This window comes from Eutrigla gurnardus, assembly GCF_963514095.1.
Source record: "Eutrigla gurnardus genome assembly, chromosome: 2".
NCBI lineage: Eukaryota > Metazoa > Chordata > Actinopteri > Perciformes > Triglidae > Eutrigla > Eutrigla gurnardus.
The window spans coordinates 11,035,564-11,058,054 of record NC_139916.1 but is presented as its reverse complement, the minus strand read 5'-3'; the positions used below and the strand labels follow the sequence as shown (position 1 = coordinate 11,058,054).

The window sequence follows — 22,491 nt, the reverse complement described above, 5'->3', positions numbered from 1 at the left end:
CACCAGCACCCACCGCTGCTGCTCTTCACTCAATGCAAGCCGGCACGATCTCCCGGTTACCACAGCAACTCTGACGACAGGCCTCCTGCAGTCAGTCACCACCTTATCGTCGTGTATGCGCAGATGGCAAGGGAAGGGGTAGCGCACGTGCACGCAAATATAGGCTGGCTCATTCATATTCTTGTACAAATGTGTGAATGCTTGGAATCAGATTCCACACAATTACCAACAATCTTATCACTGTCGTCGTGATGCGTATCTGCAGAATGCTTTTTCCGTTCTCAGCGTGAGAGGCTGCCGAGCCTCTTTCTCAGAACGCTCCGACTTGTCACCTGAAATCAGTCTTTGCAAACAGGCGAAACAATGGAAAGAATTCGTCTTAAGAAATCAGTTGGCTGTGGAATTTTAAGTACAGTCGGTGGTTGCCGGGCCTTCCAAGGTGAATCTGTGCATATAAAAGACCCTTTTTCTCTGCAGGTTTTGTCGTTTCTTATTGTCAGATAATTTGTGCTGATGGTGCCTTGACGTCCCAAGATTCCCTCGCCTTTTATTCCAAAGAGTAATGATAAACAGTGATCTGATTATGTTGAGAGAGACGACTCCGGGACTGAGATGGATCTCAGGGGGTATTTTATCAATGTTTGTATCCTGCTCTGGAGTCGCTGCACATAGGAGAGACGAGAGGTTTTGACTCAGTTTTGCCACTTAGGCACTTGAAAGGTCACATCTCATATTGTGTTCAAATATCAGAAGGCTTTTTTAATTACATTTCATCACTTTGTGTCTTAAAAGCTCCCATACAACTGCACCCTGGGAGGCAATCCATCGTGATTTCCCGCTCCATTCTTCTCCACACACTTCACTGAAGAGGATTCACATTATACTAACTTTTTCTCCTTTGTGAGACACGGCTTCAGTGTGTTCTGCTCTGTGCATCTGGTGTTTGTGACATTTGTCATGGAGGGCTGATGTCTGACTCATAAGTCACCCATGTAATGTACGCCTCCTCATGTCTTCCCAAGCTCCTCACAATGCAGTCACAACGAATAAAGCGACATTTTTCAGCAGTACCAGCTAAAAAAAAAAAACCTTTTGATTTCTCACAATAGTGGAGAAGAAATTAGTCTCAAAAACTGGAAATGAGTTATCAATTTTGCACCACCCTCGTCTGTAACTCAATGCTTTATTTTTTGGTTTTTGACAGATGGCTGAAATACATTCGCTATCTGCCTTTACAGCCATGTTGTGTGCATACTCGCTCAGGCCACCGTGGTGTAGCTTGATTTCTACGTCTGGCAGTGTTGTTGATTTGTGAAGATTATCAAGTATGATAAACGTCTGTTTGCCACAGAGCTTATTTTCTGTATTAATTAAAAATCCCCTTGAAAAATCCCATGGGCTTATTGTCGAGGGAACCAGTGAGATGCTACCTTTCCGGGGTTCGGCAGCTCTATTCAACCGCAGATCAGTTCTGATTACAAATAAACAAATTCCAAAACCTCTTTCCACAATTAATCCTTCATTTTGACATTGCGGCGTGTAAAGAGGCTTTTCTCCATCTATGATCTGACAGCAAGGCGGATCATTACGAGACGGAGCAGCACTGAGCAGCAGTCAATTAGACGAAGTCTATTAAAGTGAGAAATACACACAATCTACTATAATGTAATTCGTTCTCATGCATGCTGATCAGAGTAATCTCAGCCTGCGTCTTTTTACCTCACATATACATGCAGGAGTGAGAGTGAGTTACTATGGTTACGCGCACGCTCTCTGTCGCTCAGAAACTTTCTGCCAATAAATCATTTACGATGCATACTCGGTTTAGCAGCCTCACATCAAGGCTAGTACAGGTTGTTTTATTGACTTTATCCAACAGTTTTGATGGTGTAGAACTGCAGGAAAGTGTTTTTAAATTACAATATTATTTTGTAAATTTGGTCCCCTGTTTTAAAAAGAATCAGGCACTCAGGGTAATGAGCATACATCTTCATTATGTTGCTTTTTGAAGAAAAATATGTGTAACATCTGGACTGTATGGCAGAAATTTTACGCAATAAATGAGAAAAATGTCCCCGGCTAAAAAGAGATGTTGCCCCCTGAACAAAATAGTTGAGTGGCCCTACAAGGATATGTCATCCCCGCAGCACTCTATGAAGCTTTATCTCTAGTGTTGTGAGTAGAATATTTTAGATAAAGAGCGGAGGACAAAAAGGAGGAGACGTATTTCTGTTATTACTTCCTTTGGTCCTATTGTCGTTTCTTCTCCACGAGCCCCTCCTCCACTTCTTTCTAGCATTTCCTCCTATGAATGTCAAAATGTCGAAGGTTAATAATAAGTTAATTGGGAGCGAGGATGCTTTGATACGGGGCTCACATTCATGTGGCTTGACAACAAAGTAAAGGAACGTTTGGATTCTGGCTCTTGGCCATGGCTTTTTCCAATTCCTAATGTCTGTGATTCGATTACGCATCCATTAGTTCACTGGTAATCATGTCTTTGCGAACAGATGCGTTTTCTGCTGAGCTCTATAGTAGCTCTCTAGCACTTCTGTGCAATATATGTCTGATCCTTTAATAGGACAGAACACACTCCAGACATGTAATCAGAAGGCAGATTTGAAGAGTGCCTGAATATTTGGGGATTTGGAATTGTTAGACGCTTAGATATATCAACTTGTGTGTTGGGTATTTTTTTATTTCTGACATTTCTAGGTACCAATCGATTAATCTTTGACAAAACATTTTATTTTCATAAGCCAATATCACAACACAGTAAACCATCTCCTATTGTAACTTCCCAGAGCCTAGATTTACATTTTTAAATTGTTTTATGTGACTGAGAGACAGTAAAGCACTAAAATGTTGAGTTTATGTTTATTGTTGTTGTGTGTGGGGGATTTCCCGCTCTGAAAGAAAAGTCATGTCGTATTCACTCAGCCACATACTTTATCGTGCCACTCCGAGAGGAGTGAAGGCTCAGTTTGCATCAGCATCTCTGCAATAAGACCGCTGAGGTCTGCAGCTGACAGCGTAACAAAAAGCAGATACTGTAGCTTCCCCTCTGCTGTTTCTGAGACAATCCCCTGCTCCGGACTACCTTTGTCTCCACACACACAGCTGCAAACCAAGCCTTTTTGTTGTCCCTCCTCTCATCTTGTATCACTAAAATCGCGTCTCTTTGTGTATTCCAGATATTTACACGCTACGGGAAGTGCTACACCTTTAACTCGGGCCAAGATGGACGACCCCTCATGTTGACGATGAAAGGAGGGATGGGCAACGGCCTGGAACTGATGTTGGATATCCAGCAGGATGAATACTTGCCTGTATGGGGAGAGACTGGTAGGCAAACCTTGAGGATGCATCGCATGAAACATTGCGTTCTCAATTCTGAAGACCTCAGCGAAAAATCACAAGATTGGTGTTGGTGTTTTCCCTTAAGTGAGGAGTTTTTTATAAGCTATTAAACAGCAAGGTAGCAGGTTATTTCATCTCAGTTGGCGGGGGGAAAAACTATTTTGTGATAGTTCCCCTCCCCTTCTCTATTCCCTGAGATAGAGGCCTGACCAGGATCATTGCAAGCACTATTCATGTAACTCTGAAACCCTTAATCCAATGTGAACATACGTCAAACCAAATAGGTCGACGATTTGTTTTATGAGAAGCAAATGCATGCGCCTTGGAAGTTACGCACCTGAAGTATGAAATATTCCCTGAAATATTCTCTTCACTTTAATTATGACTGATATGAGCCTGAAAAATGCACCCGCCGCGTCCATGAGACGTTATCGACTAATCTGTATAAAGACGGATGGATATTGATAAGGAACATTTTATTCCATTGTAATATAATCATATCACTTGTCAGTTAGGCTTCGGGGCCACATGAATCAAACGAGAGGAGAGCCATTTGCAAGATATAAAATCAATGGAGGCTACAGGATCTTGCATTCAGAGCCGACCCCTCATCAAGACAGTTGAGGCTCCTCAGATCCGCTCCACGAGACCCTGAAGCCTTGGTTTGAGTGCAGCTGCGTGTGCCGCCGCTGGGTTTTTGTCAATATTTAATATATGCTGAGCAATGAATGAAAAGAGACCGTATGGTCACAGAAACACATGCTGCACACGATCACCATTAAACATGAAGCAGGAAAGATGTGACTGTAACGCTTAAAATGTAAAGTTGCATCTTCTCCAAGTCTGAATGATTTAATGCTATTAATATATAATGCTCTTTAGGGTGGTAGGGTGTGGTAGGAAACGCAGTAAATACACACACAGTCATATGCTTTATTCCCTTTTCATTATTCCATTTATTTTAGTATTAGTTCATGATTGTTTATTGTCTTTCTCTTTTTTTTTCAAGTGGACTGGTTTGCTGCTTTTATCACTAATGCCAAAATGATGCATGTCGGCTATTGATTAGTGCGATTATAACAGCATTTCTTGTCTGTTTGTTTAATCTGTGTGGGGTGCGGTGCAATCCATAATGTGTCAGTTCAAACACCTGGGGACCCGTTTCCCAAAAGCTGGCAAATTGTGAATGTGTGTGTAGGAACAGACAGACAAATCAAACATGTACACGGACAACTTCACACAATGAACAATGATGAATCTAACCCATTCAATGCCTCATTCCTATACGGGCTCATTTAAATACAGAAACACTTCCAGAATGCCAAATATGGTCAACACTTCCTTCTGAAAGTCGTACCCTTAGTGTAGAATGACTTGTTGTGGAGCAAAGGACTATTTCTTATTGTGTAAAGATAGAAACAACCAAACCAAGATATAGCTTTACCTGTAAATTATTAGTGCAATATGTTTTACAATGAAAAATAATTTAAAAAATGGGAGGAAGGCAGAAAATGTGTATTTACAGAAGTTGTACATACTGTTTGTCAGTATGTTTAGTGACTGTGAAGACCTCTTTTTCAAGCTTTTTGTACTCCACTATTATATACTGCCCACTGTGTGGCCATGCCACAACAAAAGGCAGCCTGCAGAGAGTAATGACAGTATAGGTCTGCTGCTCAAAGGGTCTGGACCCTGATCCCCCATGTTGTTGTGTCAAAGTCACTTATAGCTATTTTTTAAATTGGTCCAGTATCGAGAGAGAGCGCTGTAACCGGGGAAACGAGCCGCAAAGGCAATTGTGCGGCGTCAGTGAAACGTTACAGCCACGAGAATTAAAACCGTTTTCTTTACCTTTCACTTGATCCGCTCTGTTTGTTATTTTGGTCCCGCTCGAGAAGAAGCTCTGAAGTCTGAACAGCAGGTCTCTTCAGCGTTCTTCCTCTGTGGGCCTCGTAGGGTCCATCTCGAGTAGCTCTTCGCCTGCATGCTCAAATAAATCAGCAAATTCATCGACATAAAAGTGAAGCTAGGCACGCTAAAACAGTGGGTTTTAATATGTGTGTACCACTAAAAGTATGCACATTCTTAAGCACAAGAAGGAAAAATTCATGACGTGTCTGTAGCAATGAGCGCACGCATGATTTCAGTGCAAAACTGAGTATGTGCGGTTGATGAATGTTTAAATAAGTAGCGGAGTATCCTGGATATTCCCTTCATTCATATTTTACACCCACTTATCTCCTTCTGGGGCTGGAAGCATATCCCAGCATGCATTCTGCGAGAGGCAGGTTGTTCCCAGGACAAGTCGGCGGTCTATGGAAGTGTAAGGCCAACACGTGAAGACGCTCTCTCTTTCACACGCACGGGAATTTAGACTTTTCACTTCACAAGACCAGCGTGACTTTGAGCTGTGGGAGAAAACAGGAGCGATCAGAGGAAAACAAGGTCGACACAGGGAGAACACGCAAACACGGCGGGGAGCATCGATTTCAAGCTGTTCATGCTGTGAGGGCGAGGGGGGGAGAGGTGGGGGGGGGGGACATCCAAGAAAGTAGAGTCAGGTGTTACAGCGTAGCTTGATAAAATCTAAAGTTAGATTCCCTGCAGTCGGTCGCTGACAAGCTTATGATTTACTAATTAAAACCATAGCAACAATATGTCTCCAAGTCATATATAGCTTTCTGTGCTAATTGTTGCATCACAACAAAGCACACACAGTGGAATCACTTTGAGGCAGCCGTTCATGCCTGTAGCAGCTGCCAGCATGATTCACGTTTTCGATCCGAGGTTCAGCCCGAACGCCATTGTTCTAATTTATGAATGAAGACAACAGATGGCCATGACTTAAAGATGACATGACATTTTTCTAGCGGGAGCTTGGGCACCGCTTATGTATACGTCGCCGCTCACAAGCCTCGAGCTTGAGTCTTGGCGGCGGCAGCAAGATGTCCTTGTATCGAGTCTCAGAAGAGCAACGTGGCGTGGTTAAATCTGTCACTCTTTGTCGAAGAGCTTGGGCTGAATCCCAGCTGCATCCCTGAGCTCTTTAATTGAAAATCGTGAGAGAAAAAGGGGGCTTGCACTTAGAGGGCGACGCCGAGTGACAAGCGGGCAAGGGAAGGCGGCAGGCAGCAGACATCCTACTTCATGCCCGAGCCAACACTCAAAGGAACTAAACCTCTCGGATTCAGGCCCCGCCACGATAAGCTGTTCCAGGTCTCTGCAAACGTGATAGAAATATGTTTGCGCGAGTACAGGCTCGAGTCACAATGTCATTGTGATGTTCTCCCGACCTGGATATCAAAGAGGCCCATCTGCTTCAATTAAAATCCATACAGCAGAGTGTTGTAGCAAAGGAAGCTGTCAGCTGTATTGATTTTTCTTTTATCCTCATCGTCATTTATTTATTTATTTATTTATCCATTCACCTTCACGTTTCCCCCTCCAGTAAATAAGATTCCCGCTGGGCTCATACTGTTACCAAGTGCTCTACTTGGGAAGCCTGTCTTCTTTATCCTTTCACTACTGTTGTTAACTCCTCAAAGACCACAATGGGATCGTCGTCCCTGGAAGTCCATAGATGTTACTAATGAATAAGCAATTACTCTCAATGAACGCTTCCTTTCCAGCTCAAATAAGAGTTAATGATGTTTCATAATACTCTTTAATTTTTATTTTTTCAAGATTTTGTTTCCGGTTTTCGCTCACTGACTGAGAAGTATTCCACCTCTGTGGAGCTTTTTCTCTGTTTGATTAGTACCAACTGCTGCTGCTGCTGCCGGGTAGATCATGGAGGCCAACGTGTGCATACAAATCATCATCCCTGTTGTAAATGTCCTAACCTCTTCTTGTCAACAGATGAGACATCGTTTGAAGCGGGGATCAAAGTTCAGATCCACACCCAGGACGAGCCACCGTTCATAGACCAACTGGGCTTTGGAGTGGCGCCAGGCTTTCAGACCTTCGTCTCCTGTCAGGAACAACGGGTACGTTTAGAGAAATATGACAAGAATGAAATATGGGAAATGCAAGAATGTATCTTGAAACATTTTTGTCAGGGAGAAACTGTACTCTAAAATTTGCCTTTTTAAAGTCGGGGTATAATTTTGTCGTCATTGTGCCAAAATCCCATACATTTCAGCATATTTCATTCAAGTTGTCAAAGAGAAAATTAGCCTTTCCACCTCATCTTGGCTGTGTATTCAGGCATTAAATACCCCTATGACTTTGGCCAATCACAGGTAATTTCAGAGAGACTTCCTATTGGCCTGCAAAGAAACCCCAAATTGGCCTGCCTAGCTTTGCTGGTGGTTCAGAAAAAAAAACTCACCTTGTCACACATCACTAATAACTTACCATCTGACATTACTGTCAGTTTTTCAATAGGCAAAACAGATCTGATTGCTTTTCTGTCTCAGATGTGTCACAAATATAAAATTATCATTCAAACACTGTGTCTAGTGTAAACACACATCCACTCATACAGTGGCTAATGCATCCTGGGATTATTGTGGGTGTTTCGGGGGCTTTCAACTTCAGACATCCTGCATCCAGGTGCCAGGGTTGATCAAGCCCTGGCCAGTGTCCCAGTATCACTCACACTGTTCTGCTCACTCCCCTCAATCCTCAACCATCTGGAGGATCTGCTGCCTCTGAGACACTCCTGACAGCTCTGCCGTTGTCTGCCCTCGTCACTCCCAGCAGACCGAGAGATTTACTGAACATTCACAGACCGGTCGCTATCTCCGTCATTTGAAATTCAAACAGCGAGCTCAAGCTGTTCACTTAGCGAGGCTATCAGACCCTCTTTATGGGTTAAACAATGTCAAGACAAATGGGACCCATTCTGTTTCTATAGCTCCACTAAAATATTTTATATCTTATCTAAATGTTAAATGTAGACACTCCCTGTGATCTGAGAGGGTCTGCGATTTATCATCCATCTCTCTGCTCCAGATTTGAACCTCCTGGTCTGTACGCAGACTGCATGGTTCATTTTCCAAACCTCATCCTGATAATCAAATGGTTTTGGCTTGTGACCCCTTACAAAAACAGCAGTGTCTGGTTGGACCCGCACTGTCACAGTCTGTAAATTGTTAGTAGTTCAACCGAAAAGAGATTTCTTCTCAGAACTACAATGATACGTTGTGGTTTCTTTGTTCCCTTCTTTTGACAAATGTACTTATTGTAAGTCGCTTTGGACAAAAGCGTCTGCTAAATGACCTAAATGTAAATGTAAATGTAAATGTAAACTGAACTTCTCAGGTGCTTTTATTTAAGTAACTGTTTTTAGTTCCAAAGAGGTAAAAGTATCCAATATGGAATACAAATTTGATTTGATCTGGAACCATAATGTACTTTGATTTAGAAGGTGGTAAATTTGAAATCTGGCATTAACTGTGTAAACAGCGCTAATGGTGCTAAGAGCTTTAATTCTGCTAACAGCTTTAATTGTGCTAACAGCGTTAAGGGTGCTAACGGCAGTGTGCTAATAGCATTAACTGTGCTAACAGTTTAACTGTGCTAACAGCGTTAAGGGTGCTAACATCAGTAACTGTGCTAACAGTTTAACGGTGCTAACAGCGTTAAGGGTGCTAACAGCAGTAACTGTGCTAACAGTTTAACTGTGCTAACAGCGTTAAGGGTGCTAACAGCAGTAACTGTGCTAACAGAGCTAATGGTGTTTACCTGAGCTTTTGGGAGGGTGGGCTGGCCAGTTGTCACGCTGACAGTGTATTTTCACTTTGATTCATTGTTACTTTTCAAGTACAATACACACAGTGCATGTGCCATGTGATTTAGACACCCATGGGAGAAGCATATTTGTCACCGGCCCTGTTCAAGGTTTTTGTTGGACCCTTGAGAGTTGAAATGAGGTATCGTCACACTTTCAGCACTGTTCTGTATTTTGAAGGACAAATGTCTTTCTGCCTTCACACAAAGAAGGTTAAAAACATAATTCTGTCTGGCAGTCAATCCTGTGTTTCACCTAGAACACAAAAAAAGTCTGCCTTGGACCCGTCAATAGCATGACCATTTAAAAGGCTTGTTTTGTGAGCTGGAAATTGAATGCCCACCCTTCAGACATTCATCACATATGTACCAATCCCAACGCAACTGAAGGGTTTGTTCGTGTTTATAAAGTCCTTGGAGAACTTGGAGCCTTGTGTAGTTGTGACGGTTGCAAACTGGAGGGCCTTAAATGTGCAAGACTTGAGATTGGTAGCATTTGTTATTGCCTCTCAACATGGCATGGGAACTTGAGGATGGGCGCCACGCTTCCAGCAGTAACCGCTGCATGAGAGCGGAGCAGTGCGGCTGCTGTGAGCTAAAGGCAGCAGGGCACGTTAAAACATTTTCACATTTACAACGCAACAAGTTTGCTGCTCTATTAATGTTCAGAACATGAAATACAGCTCAGCTTCAACGTTATTATAAAAACACAAACTCTGCCCAGTCAGCTTTGGGGAAGTCTGTTTTTCTCAGCGAAACCAAGCGTACGTAAGTTATTCCTCTGAACCGTGAATAAGTCAGCGAGCATACAGCCAGACGTATCATATACTCTGGACCCTTAATATGCTACAAAGCCATGTATAATGAATGGAGGACAGAAAGGGATGGATTTGAGAGTGCTCTCAGTCCTTCCACGTCCACACTATCAGTGAGTGCGCTCCAGTGTCAGCGGGCTGCAGCAGGATTTTGCATGCTGCCAATGTCGCGTCTGCAGGAAACTGTCCCTCTTTGTTTTTCTCCATTTTCTCACCAGCTCCCTTACTTTTATCCTTTCCAACAGTCATTCCAATTCCTCTAATACAATTCCTCCCTCTTTAATACGATCCAGTCTCTCTCTCTCTCTAGTTATTTCATTGGCTGGGAGGTTTGAGTCTTCATTAATCTAATGCAGTTTGCTCACATTCATTCAACCGCCTGCTTCAGCAGTCCTGTAGTGTAAAACTGTCGGGGTCTTTCCAACCTGCCAAACTGTCACTCACCATCCCACGAATGAAAAAATCTGCAATTTCTCCCCCACTTAAAAAAAAAAAAAGCCAAAAGAACAGAATGTTTCTTATGCACCTTTCTCTTTTCCCACCGCAGCCTTGCAGCCTCTCGTCTAGTTTCTACCTCTTACCCTTTTGTTTGCGCTCTCTGAGGTAACAACCTCTTACACAGTGTGTGTTTTTTAAGCAGCACAGCCTAAAATCTCCTACACTAGTTTCACTGTTTTGTCCACACTTGTAGAGTTAAGGTTTTGCCGAAGTTTAATGGGAACCACGATGGTGGAGAGAAGTCTGAGTACATAATGCAGTCACATATCTCCTCTGACATGTGTAGCCCACTTGGTGAGGTGAATAAATAAGCACGCACCTACTATCGATTACCACATTTTACCCCTCTGATGGTTTTTTTATGTTGTGTTTGACTTTGTGAAGCGTCCTTGATGTTTAAACCCTGCAGAGCAATCATTCTAAATCTCCTGATTTAGATTTGAAGTACGTGTGAACGCAAACGTGCACAGACGAACATCGCCTTGGGTTGTTATTATTATTATTATAACCATTATTATTATTAACCGAATCCAGCGTGCGTGCAACACAAGTGGCTGCACTCCAGTACAGATTGCAAAAAGGCAGAGCCTTAAATCATAACAGCGGCCTTTAATGTATTGCTGAGTGAGCACTCAGTGATGCACCATTAGAGCTGATGAGACGGAAACACACAGGGTCAGTTTTATAGCATTTAATGCACCAAATTGGCAGCTGAACTCTAAATGAATATATTAGTGTGGTGCAACCTAAGTATGGACAAGATGCATTGGGCCTTGTTTTGGAGCAGGAGGTTTACATTTGTCCCAATATCTATAATTAACTATGATCATAAAAGTTATTTTCATAATGGAGGCCGGGGACTAATAATGCCTAGATTAGCGATTCCTCCAGTGGTCATGTGATATGCTCATTATTATCTTATCTTTATTCATGTTTGTTTGGTTTTCTTTTTAAGTGTTATGAATTTGCTGGTTTATGAGCTAAAGGTCTATTCTATTGGTTTATTAGTCTGTTTATATGCAGCTTAAATACTTTATATGCTTTAGTTCATGGTTAAAATAAAAAAGGATCCATAATCATATTCAGAATACTTTATTAATCCCTCAGGAAATTGTACAGCTGCAGTTGCTCCGAAGGAAAAAAGAAAGAAAGAAACGTGTGCTCATAAATAATTGTTTATAGATATAGTAATGTGACAAGCTCTGCACATAAGTCGTGAAATAAGTATAAAAGAATAACATTATGACACCATTTTCTGTAATGTATGTGCAATGTATTTATATTTAAACACTATATGGTCCATTTGTGTATCTGCTGTTGAGGTAGTATTAGTAGTATTATGTAGTATTGAGGTAGTAGTATTATAGAATATAGTGCACATATTGTTATTATATTGCACATAATATAGTTTGACAGTTATACTGCTAGCTGTGTAAAGAAAGCAAGGAGAGGCTCCGATCAGAACACACATTATTAATACTGTGAATCTCATACATTTCACCTTTAATCTAATGGTGATATCCTTAGGCTATATGAATACATTTACAATTCTATTAGTCTATAATTCATATTGCAGGATAATGTCAACATAGTTATGAAGTGTCATTTATATTTATAAAATTCAACAGCGCGTCGCAGTAATGAAGAGTCCAATCCATTAGTGATTCACTTAGACTGGGACAACAGCAGACTAATTACACATGACTTTTAACTTTAAACTGTGTTCATAGAAAATTAGAAAACAGGAGTTTTCAAGTTCCTCCTGGCTCACTTGTACGAGCCTCGTCTGTGAGTGGTGCTTACACGAGGCACGTTGTGTTGGACGAGGTCATGGATGTTCAGAGGTATAACAGGGTTCATCATCCTGATGGGGAGGGGCTTTTGTCTCTCTCTCTCTGTTTGACAAAGATGTCTACATATTTTACTCTACAGGTTGCATAAGACTACATAGAAATGTACAATAGTAGTAGATCCTAACAGAAGGCCCACGGTACCACATATCCTGCAGCAAAAAAAAGCTGTTTAGAGTGTAGACTTCAACGCCACGGCTCTACTATACAGCCGATTCTATTCGGTCCCTGCATGGAGAGTGGGCCGCACAATGAAAAGCACAGAGGGAGACGGGGAATAGCAGAGGCGTAGGAGAGAAGCTACCTCAATAAGCACCGCTATACAAATGTATTCACCGAGGAGTAAGAATAAGATACATTTCCTGTGAAAAAATACCATGCATGTGTTATGTTTTCTCGTAAAGATGTATAAAGAAATAAAGTACAAGGTCAAAGGACGATGTGCTCTATAGCTATAAATTGGTTCTGCACTGTTGCTTCCCCCTCTCTCTCTCTCTCTCTCTCTCTCTCTGTGTCTCTCTCTCTCTTCTCTACCAGCTGACGTACTTGCCTCCGCCGTGGGGTGACTGCAAGGCCACGGCCATGGACTCGGACTTCTTCAGCACTTACAGCATCACGGCCTGCCGGATCGACTGCGAGACGCGATACCTGGTGGAGAACTGCAACTGCAGGATGGTCCACATGCCCGGTAGGAGCCTTGAAGGGACATCTCGTATCTGCACGTATTCATATAGATGTTACGGTGTTGGAAGTGCTTTCCTTTAAATCGTAAACAAACAAACCAAAAAAATGCTTACTGAACAAACAGTGGCTGCAGACACTTTCACACTCCAGTGGGTCGTAAAAAACGACACAATTCTCACTCTGTGTTTGTGCAGTGATTACTGCTGGCATTTGCTGTCTATCTCCCTGCATTTAATCACCGTGTGGCATCTCAGATGGCAAATTGAAAAGGAGTTGGGCACAGAGGAAACATTGGAATTTGGCCCCCGTTAACCTCCACTCACCTGTCCAATGATTGTTAATGACTCCCTCTCTCTTCCATCAGAGTCACTTTCAGCTCCGTTTGCACGCCTAGAGAGAGCCAGACAATCCCATCCTGTGTAATAATCAGGATCAGCTGCTATCTTATAGTGATCGTGCGGCTGATTAATGTGAGTCTATAGAGAACCGCCCAGCTGAAATCCTCCGCTGCTATTCATCTCTGCTATCTCCCTGTCATTAGAGGGATTTTTTTTAATCGAATATGAAGCAAAATGCAGTGAATAATTGGGAAATAATTTCCTCTACATCTAGGACATGCCCCTTTTTTTGAGAGAAAGGGGCTAAGCTATCGCCGGAGAGAACGATGGAGAGGGTGAAAGTGGAAGTACAAAAAGTTAATGAAATCAATTACCAGATGAGATCACATTTGTGACGAATATCCAGTCTTGAAACGGACGGTTATAAACTTCCCAGACAAAAATGAATCGCGTACCCGGATCGTGTCCTCCTTATTTCTTTTTTTCTGTTCCCACTGAGAACATTGTGTTTTTCTCCTGCCTTGTCCTTAGGAGATGCCCCATACTGCACCCCGGAGCAGTACAAGGAGTGTGCAGATCCCGCCTTGGGTAAGGAGATAACCCAGCATACTGTGTGTGTGTGTGTGTGTGTGTGTGTGTGTGTGTGTGTGTGTGTGTGTGTGTGTGTGTGTGTGTGTGTGTGTGTGTGTGTGTGTGTGTGTGTGTGTGTGAGTCCCCCTGATCGCTGCTGATAACAGATAATAGTGTTCCTTCAGTCTGATGGCAGCCATTGTCATCGAAAAACCTCAGGCACGTCGCTGAGGCTCTCTCTTTTCAAAAATCCCCCGTCTCCCCATCAACTGATAACTTTCAGGCCATTCACGTCCATTGCCCGTTTTCTTGCAGTCTCTCTCACACTCTCATGACACCGATTCACGCTTTGGCCTTTGGCTGCCACCGTCTCTCCCACTCTGTCGCTGCAGATCTTTTATATTTCCCATAAGGGTCTCTGGTGTCTTCCCTTCTTGTGGAGTCTTCTCACAAGTTTGATGCCTTTGACTCTGCTGGCATTGTGTCATCCTGGGGGACGATAAATCTATCTGTCTCTAATCTCATTGTCCCTGTCCTCCATCTCTCTCTCTTTCTGTCTCTTTTTTTTTAGACTTTCTTGTCGAGAGAGACAATGACTACTGTGTGTGCGAGACGCCGTGCAACATGACGCGCTTCGGTAAAGAGATGTCCTTCGTCAAGATACCCAGCAAAGCGTCGGCCAAGTACCTCGCCAAGAAATTCAACAAGACGGAGCAGTACATCGCGTAAGTCACGCTCTTATGTCACACTATCACCTTGGTGCTGTGGAAAATATGAAAATATTTGTGTGTGTGTGTTTGTGTGTGTGTGTGTGTGTGTGTGCGTGCGTGCGCGTTTGATTGGACATTTTAGGTTTTCACATCAAACGGCTTTTATTTTCATCAGATGATCTTCACTTTATGACACAAATTAAGGCGATGCTGTTGCTGACATTTTAACGTTCAACGTTGTGTTTTCCTGAGCAGAGTTTGTCCTTTGGATGTGGATGATTAAGCGTTAAAAGTGTGTAATTTAAAAGAAATATTAAACATTTTAAAAAAGCTAAGCAACACTCGGAGGAGCAGCTACATAAATGAGAGTGGTGCTGGTCCACCTTAAAGATTAAAGCCTCACTTTATTGACCAGCTGGCTGGAAACAAGACCAGGAACCCATTTCCTCACGGATCTTGAGGAGCTATAGTTTAAATAAAATAAAATGCACTGCTACATTCACACTGTAACATTACTGCTGACTTCATACTCACTGTTGCTCTCTCGCTCTCTCTCTCTCTCTCTCTCTCTCGCTCTCTCTCTCTCTCTCTCTCTCGCTCTCTCTCTCTCGACCGCCCTCTCGCTAACCTTACATCAGCCTTGTAATACTTTAGCAGAAACCCTGACAGATTATTCTAGCAGCAAACACACAGCTGACATCTGCACATCTAAAGGAACTGATGCGGTGGAGACTCACTAGACTGTTTAGCTCCATACTGCAGCTGCTGATAAATGATGGATTGAACATGTGCATCAGGTTATCGTCGCAGCTGGGCGGCTTATTAGGGTCAACTGATGAGAGGGTAACATTATGTTACCTTAGTTGCAGTATTGTTTTAGTACAAGTACGAGTACAGGAGCATCAGTATTGGTGCATCCCTACAGGAAATAGTCCTTTAGTTTTAAACTCTTGAGAGGAAGGAGACCTTTAACTGTTACCTTCTCTGGTGCTGGGGGATGATTCGAAATACAATTATCTGTAGAATCATACAGTGATAATATGATGCTGTCATGTTGTGGTTTTAGAAGTTCTGTTGTCCAAATTGATGGTTTCAAGCCAAATGTAATAGAAAAAATGTGTTTCCTTTTGTTTTAGTTTTACAGTGACCTTTATGAGTTAAAATGCATACATTTGCCATATTGAGTTAAATAAATCGGTTTTGTTGAGAAAGGGAATAATCTGTTCCTTCTTTGAGTAATTTGTTGAACGTATGAAAGTAATAAGCAAAGCAAAAGGGGATTTCTTCAGACGTCAGAATGTCGATGTTCTAACGTTGTTTTTCCTTCAAGCAGCTTGCTTAAAGGTTGCTTAATAACTATTACAACCAGTAGTTCAAACGTGGATTTTTTTATATTGAGATGAGGAAATAGAATGAGGAGCTTTCATTCAGTCCAGTTAGATTTGATTAATGAGCTGACTATATACTGTTTCTTTGCTAAATCTAATGGAAAGATCAACTAATTCAACAGAATGAGGAGAGGGTGCAACAGTTGAATCTTTTATCTGTCATTCCCCGCGGAGCTGTTGAGGAGGAGATAATTACATCATGTGTAGCCAGAGTGGTGGGAAAAAAAACCTTTCACAAAGTTTTATTTAATTCCCTGTGGACGGGTCCAAGTCCATCCAGTTCATTTTTGACTGGCCATATTTCAGGCAATCTCGGTCTGATGAGCATTATTGGGAGTGTTCTGTTATCTGGGCTGCACAGTGTTTAGTGGTGTGTAACTGAAGTCTGTGACAGTGGATCGACTTTCTCCTGGGAATCTCTAGGCAGGCAGAGAGAGAGAGAGAGAGAGAGTGAGAGACACAACAGCGTCATGGGCTGTTTGACCACAGCTCTGATCAGATGTTTTGCAGGTTACTCTCTAAGCAAAAACAAAAAAAAAACACCTGACAGTGAGGAAGCATTACTCAAGCTGCAGCCTGACACCTCACACAGGTGGGCCCTACAAATCAGCAGAAAACAGCCAGGAATGTCAACAATAACACAATAAAAAAAATAACAATTTGAGTGTTTTCATTCAATCAGTGATTCTCAACCATGTTCCCTCGGGGGGCAACTACTTCTGCAGCTGTTGATTGTAGAGAAGCTTAACTGATTTAAAGAAAAAAAAATGTCTTAAAAGGACATTTTATAAAGAGTTAGCTGTAATAACTTTGGTGTCGCAATTTTTTGTGCATGAAAAATAGTCAGCAAACAGGAAAATAACTCTAAACAGTAGCAATAAAAATAATAGATGACTGATTTAAATAAATAGCTAATTATGATGAATAAACTACTTATTCAATATTTGGTTGAAATACAGTTGTTAGCTAAAAGGAACAGACAAATATTTATATTTGTAATGTTTGATATAGACAGCTGGAGGTAATGGATGGTTGAAATAGCTGAAAGTAATGGATACAAAGTTAAAACAATGAAACAATAATAACCTCCCGGCTATGTAAACAGAGAAGCTGCGACTTCATTCTCTGCTCAGAACGACATTACTGAGAATATATTGCCTTATTGACAATTTACACTGATTCAAAATCTGTAGGCCTATTAAATGAATAACTTCAAGTCAATTTTAACATATGTTATAGTTAGTTAGTTAGTATATAAATAAAACGTACAGTTAAGCCATCAGACTCTGACAGAGACAACACACTTCAATCAAACTCTGCAATAGCTGCACAAGGAACGTCTTAACAATCTCCGTGAAGATTCAGTGACTGAAAATTGTCCAGAAACTGATTTTGGCAGAATGCTGAGGTGAAATAACTGAAAGTTTAGAAACATATTTCCCCTACTTTCAAATCAGAGAACTAGAAACTGCTTTGTGCACATAGTATTATGGGTATTTTAGGAGCACAGAGGATACTTACATGCATCCCTGAAAATGTTCTGAACGAAGGACTCGTCTAGAATTCAAAGGATCCGCAACTCTGGAGTAGACCTTCGGGGGGATTCAATGATATAACATCCTTGAAATTCAGTCGTTCAAGGTCCGTTCATAGACTTGGACTAATACTCAATATCTCAGACTGTAACTGCTGTCAGATTTCTGTGCAATCAAATAAAGCATTGCATAACCGGCTGAAATAGTAAGCTAACATTCAAATTAATGGATTAACAATCAAACTTGTTGGCTAACATTCACAGTTGAAAATAGTGAGCTGATGTTAAAAGTAATGGATAAACAGTAGGAATTGTTAGCTAACATTAAAAGTAATGGATAAACAGTTTAAATTGTTAGCTAACGTTAAAAGTAATGGATAATCAGTTTAAATTGTTAGCTAACATTAAAAGTAATGGATAAACTGTTGAAATTGCGTTAGCTACCAAAATAGTGTTAAACAACATCCAGTTTAACATTAGGCTAATTCAAACAAACGCATTTGTAACATTTATGCTTTGACTTGTCTGTACCAGAAATTCTAATCAATAAAGGCTGCATTCCATTCAGGTGAGCAAGGCCCAGGGTCCTGGTATTGTACATGCTGGCTCACTTGAAAGGCTTCCTCGGACACTGAATAGACCAGAGCCATAGTTAGATGTTCCACCTGTGCTTTCCCTGCTGTGATAACTCAACATGGCTGCTGTGAAAAAGGCCTCTGAAGTGTGTTTGAGCTCATCTGACAGAGCTGTGGGAGTATGTCCAAAAATAAAAGGCAGGGGACCCCTGAAGATTACCGCCACAGGCGAGGAATTAACGTATGATGATTGTTTTCATGCCGTTTACTCAGGATTCTTTTTGTGCTTGCAGTCAAACTGCAGGAGCTGGAAGTACATCTTCCACACTTTACACCAAACAAGCAAGTGTGAGATCATTTCATTAGTACCTCCATCTCGACATTATCAGCTCATATTTGCATTTTAACTCACATCCCCTGGCTTTACCAGAGTTTCTTTACTTTCACCAAATATGAAAAGAGAAAATACAAAGTCTGCGTTATGGTTTAGATCTCAACTCCAGTGGGATGTTGAGCCTGATTTGGCCCAACGGGAGGACATTCAGAAATAGAAATTTGCCCCATAAACGAATCAACATTCTTTTTCATTATGCTAACGTCCAAACATCAAACAGCTGTCACCATTTCCCCCCAAAATGACGGTGCATAAAGCCAACAAGCTTTTGGTCAAATCAGATGCACAGCGGCACCATTTATCAAACACCAGGTGCCAGATGACTGCAGTACCAGTTCCATATTTAAGACAGAGAAAAATGGATTACAAGGAAGCGCATGCTGCATTCATAAAAGGAAAATCCAGCGTGGCCCCGTTAAAACAAATGACACTTCCCGTAATGGAACTCGCTGTCAGAGTTGACACAATGCTGCAAAAAGACGCATCGCCAAATCCATCTTCATGGTGCTTAAGTACGTCAACAAAGAAACCAAAGGCTTCCAGATATTTGTAGCACACAGGATCTTCTTTTGGGAGGGATACTGCTGATGCTGCTACTGCATATCCTGCAGATGAAACCTCAGACTGGCAGAAGACCGCTTCTTAAACTGCATGAGGTTAATCAAGGGACCAGAGTTTCTCTGCAAACCGGACAGAAAATGGCCAAAACCTCACTTGGAATCCGCAGTCTCTGTTAGTGATCCAGAATTCAAACAACATCACAATGAATGAAACCCACAAACTCATATTAATTATTTCTAATCATGGAGGAAGGCTGCTGTAGCTTGGCTCCTGAAAGTAAAGACAGCAAACTTGCAGCTAAGAGGAGAAGGGAGATTCTGACTTCTACGAGGAGCTTTGAAAACGATCCCGACAAACTAAAGGAAAAGGTTGAAAAAGAGATGCAAGACTTAAAAGGAAAGATTCTGTGGTCTTATCCAAGCAGTCGTCTCTTTCAATTACAGACAAAGGTTCAAAAAAATGAACTGGAAGCTGGTAAAAAAAATGGTGTCAAAGAAACCGTCGTTTGAACGAACCGGATCGGATGCTGGATGATGCCTTTGAGAGTAGGTGGTTGCCTGAATAGATTAGCGGTGCCTGAGGAGGCCAAACATCTGAATATTTTCTCGGAGGAGTGTTACGTATCCACACTGTTGTTACGATGTATCTACGGACAACTTGGCCACGGAGAAAGAAACCCCAGATTAGCCTCCAGATGCGGGAGGAACCTAGATCAGCCCTATAGTGGTCTAGACAGGAGGAAGTGGTTAAAAACGTATGTTCGTAATCTTCCCCAGCATTGGCAAACTGGCCAGTACAGTAGAAGTTGCAAATACACTTGACACAGACTTCTGCTTTCATGCATCGCAATGCTGTATCTGTCAAGAAGTCAAGTTTCTTCTCTCAGATCAGACTGTGACCGAGAGTAAAGAGAACTCAGAGTAAAAACTGGATGGTTTGATACACGACAAAACCTCAAGTGCAGAGGGATAAAGTGTTTAACCCCCCCCCCCCCCCCCCCAAACAGGATCCCATCACAGTGTTGCACTCAGCTCTCAACGGTGCTGAAACCCAAATTTGGAGCATTAATATGGCAGCGCAGCACTATTGGACAAGTAATCTTATAGTGAGCTAATGGCTAGCTGAGCGGAGAATGAAGGCGCTCTGTGCTTTGATTACCCGGCCGGCGGCGCTTGCTTTGAAGTGCTTATCTCTCTGTTGTGCCCGGATAACGAGCCGAATACTGGACAGCAAACCACATGCACGAGGTCTTGTACTCGCATAGTGCAACATCTTGGAAAGGCCGATAAAAATTGAAATGTCTACTCCAAGAAGCTGAGCCCTACTGTACAGCGAGAACTAGTGGCCCTGAAAATAAGAAAAATGTGTGTATAACATTATATAATAATATAATATATAACATGTGTATAGCTCCTTTAAATTACAGCTCCTAAATAGTTTAATTATGTTATGTTTATGTTTTAATGTATTTCCAGTGGTATTTATTCTTTGCCTGCTCATTTTACTGTTTGGGTCTTATTTCAATGATTAAGATTGTTTTTTTTTATCATGTGAAGCACTTTTGCTGTAAAAGGTGCTAAATCAAATACATTTATTTTATATTTATTGGTATTTTTTTGTCATATGCTTAAGACAATTAGGAGTCATTTATGTTTATTGTTGGCATATCATATTATTTTGTTTAGATTTACTGTATCTTGCAGTGTTATTTTGGACACTTGGTGGCGTTCATAAGATGCACAGGGTTGTAGGCTATGTGTGGGGTCAGAGGTCACAGATGGAGGGATTGCACACAGTTCTCACCAGACCAGAGGAACATGAGCAACACGATACAACTGTGTTGGGAATACCTGCTACATTCAACTCTTTGTACAACAACCTCAAAAAACTGCAAAATAACGACCAGAAAAACGCTTTTATTGCATCTGCTTAACATCATTATTGACTTTGTGTTAATAGCGACTCAGGGAAAAAAAGGACAATTTGGGAAAAAAATGAAAAATTGCCTTTTACACACCCAGGGGAAATTATGAGGTTATTTGCTCAACGCAACACATCTGCTCCGCTATCCGCAGGAAGTGGAAAACTCACTCGCTTCAGGACACTCAGATAAAAAAAAAATGTTAAAAAAAAGTGAATGTGTGACTTAAAATCTGTGCTTTTGTCTCTGTTAACAGTGATAACATTCTGGTCCTGGATATCTACTTTGAAGCGCTGAACTACGAAACCATTGAACAAAAGAAAGCATATGAGTTGGCAGGCCTCCTGGGTAAGGAAATGGCTGTCAAGTGTCTTCATGGGAATGGATTATATGCAGGAAGCAACATGACAGATGCCCTTTATCCCAAGTGACAGATATGCAAGCGCTTGCATCTTTATAATAGGTGTTCAGGTCCCACAAGACACAGCACGGTTTCTATCTATCTTGGCTTTTGAACTACTTTCCCCCCCAAACATCTATGTTTTCTGTCACATTCCCCACCTTTCAGACCCCAATACCGCATGACTTCAAAGCTGTTTCCGTGTGAATGAACCGAGGTGATCTTCCTCTTTGTTTTGTGTTTATGTAGAATTTCTCATTTCTCTTCCCAGGTGATATCGGTGGTCAAATGGGTCTATTCATCGGAGCCAGCATACTCACTATTCTCGAACTCTTTGACTATCTGTATGAGGTAAAATATCTCCCGTCATCATCATCATTGTCGTCGGGAGCCTCCCACTCACGTTCAGTGCGATGTATTGTTTATGGAAACGATTAGTTATTTGAATTACTTGCTCACATAAAGGAGAAATTCACTCAATTTTAACATCTGCACAATGTACATTAGCAAGCGTGACGGACGCTGTGTCCCTCACAACCCTGCAGTCTATCTCTGTGCAACACACACACACGCACACACACCTCACACATCTCAGCAGCAGCAACTCTGAATACATTGACATTTTGGATGTATTATATTTTAGATTAGTCAGGATGTCTCTGTCTGTTCTCATTAGAGTAACTCTGTCTTGCGCTCCGCATGCCTTCCCTCCTACCAGCAATGCAGGAAGATAGTGTGTGTGTGTGTGTGTGTGTGTGTGTGTGTGTGTGTGTGTTCACATGCAGGTTCAAAGAGCAAACCTATCTGTAGGCTCATAAAATCAATATCTCTTGAATGTCACTTTGTCTGAACTCCAAAGCACATGGGCTTCAACAATGAAAAGACAACAATAAAAGAGGAATAGATTGTTTGGGATATTTTGTTTTGATCCAAATACAAAACGGTCAATAATTAGGGTGTCCGTCCCTATTTTCAGGTGATCAAGTACAAGCTGTGCCGGTGCGTGAAGAAGAAACACAAAGGCCGCAACAACAACGACCGGGGAGCCGTGCTGAGCCTGGATGATGTGAAACGCCATGTCAGTAGGCTGCTGCTAAATACTTTCTGCTGTGTGCTGTTGGCAGTAGGGAAGGACTTAGTGAAGGGACAGAGATGGGGGG

General features: G+C 41.8%; 1 protein-coding gene across 2 annotated transcripts in view; it reads left to right on the top strand.

Annotated features, from left to right (window-relative positions):
* Nucleotides 1-22,491, top strand: part of asic1b (acid-sensing (proton-gated) ion channel 1b) — a 148,801-nt gene that overhangs the window by 123,149 nt on the left and 3,161 nt on the right. For both annotated transcript variants that reach the window (XM_084037111.1, XM_084037112.1), the window contains 8 exons: nucleotides 3,195-3,345; nucleotides 7,219-7,346; nucleotides 12,794-12,944; nucleotides 13,810-13,866; nucleotides 14,420-14,573; nucleotides 21,188-21,279; nucleotides 21,603-21,682; nucleotides 22,308-22,409. In XM_084037111.1, coding sequence (XP_083893237.1) covers nucleotides 3,195-3,345; nucleotides 7,219-7,346; nucleotides 12,794-12,944; nucleotides 13,810-13,866; nucleotides 14,420-14,573; nucleotides 21,188-21,279; nucleotides 21,603-21,682; nucleotides 22,308-22,409 — 915 coding nt within the window. The remainder of the gene's footprint in view (nucleotides 1-3,194; nucleotides 3,346-7,218; nucleotides 7,347-12,793; nucleotides 12,945-13,809; nucleotides 13,867-14,419; nucleotides 14,574-21,187; nucleotides 21,280-21,602; nucleotides 21,683-22,307; nucleotides 22,410-22,491) is intronic.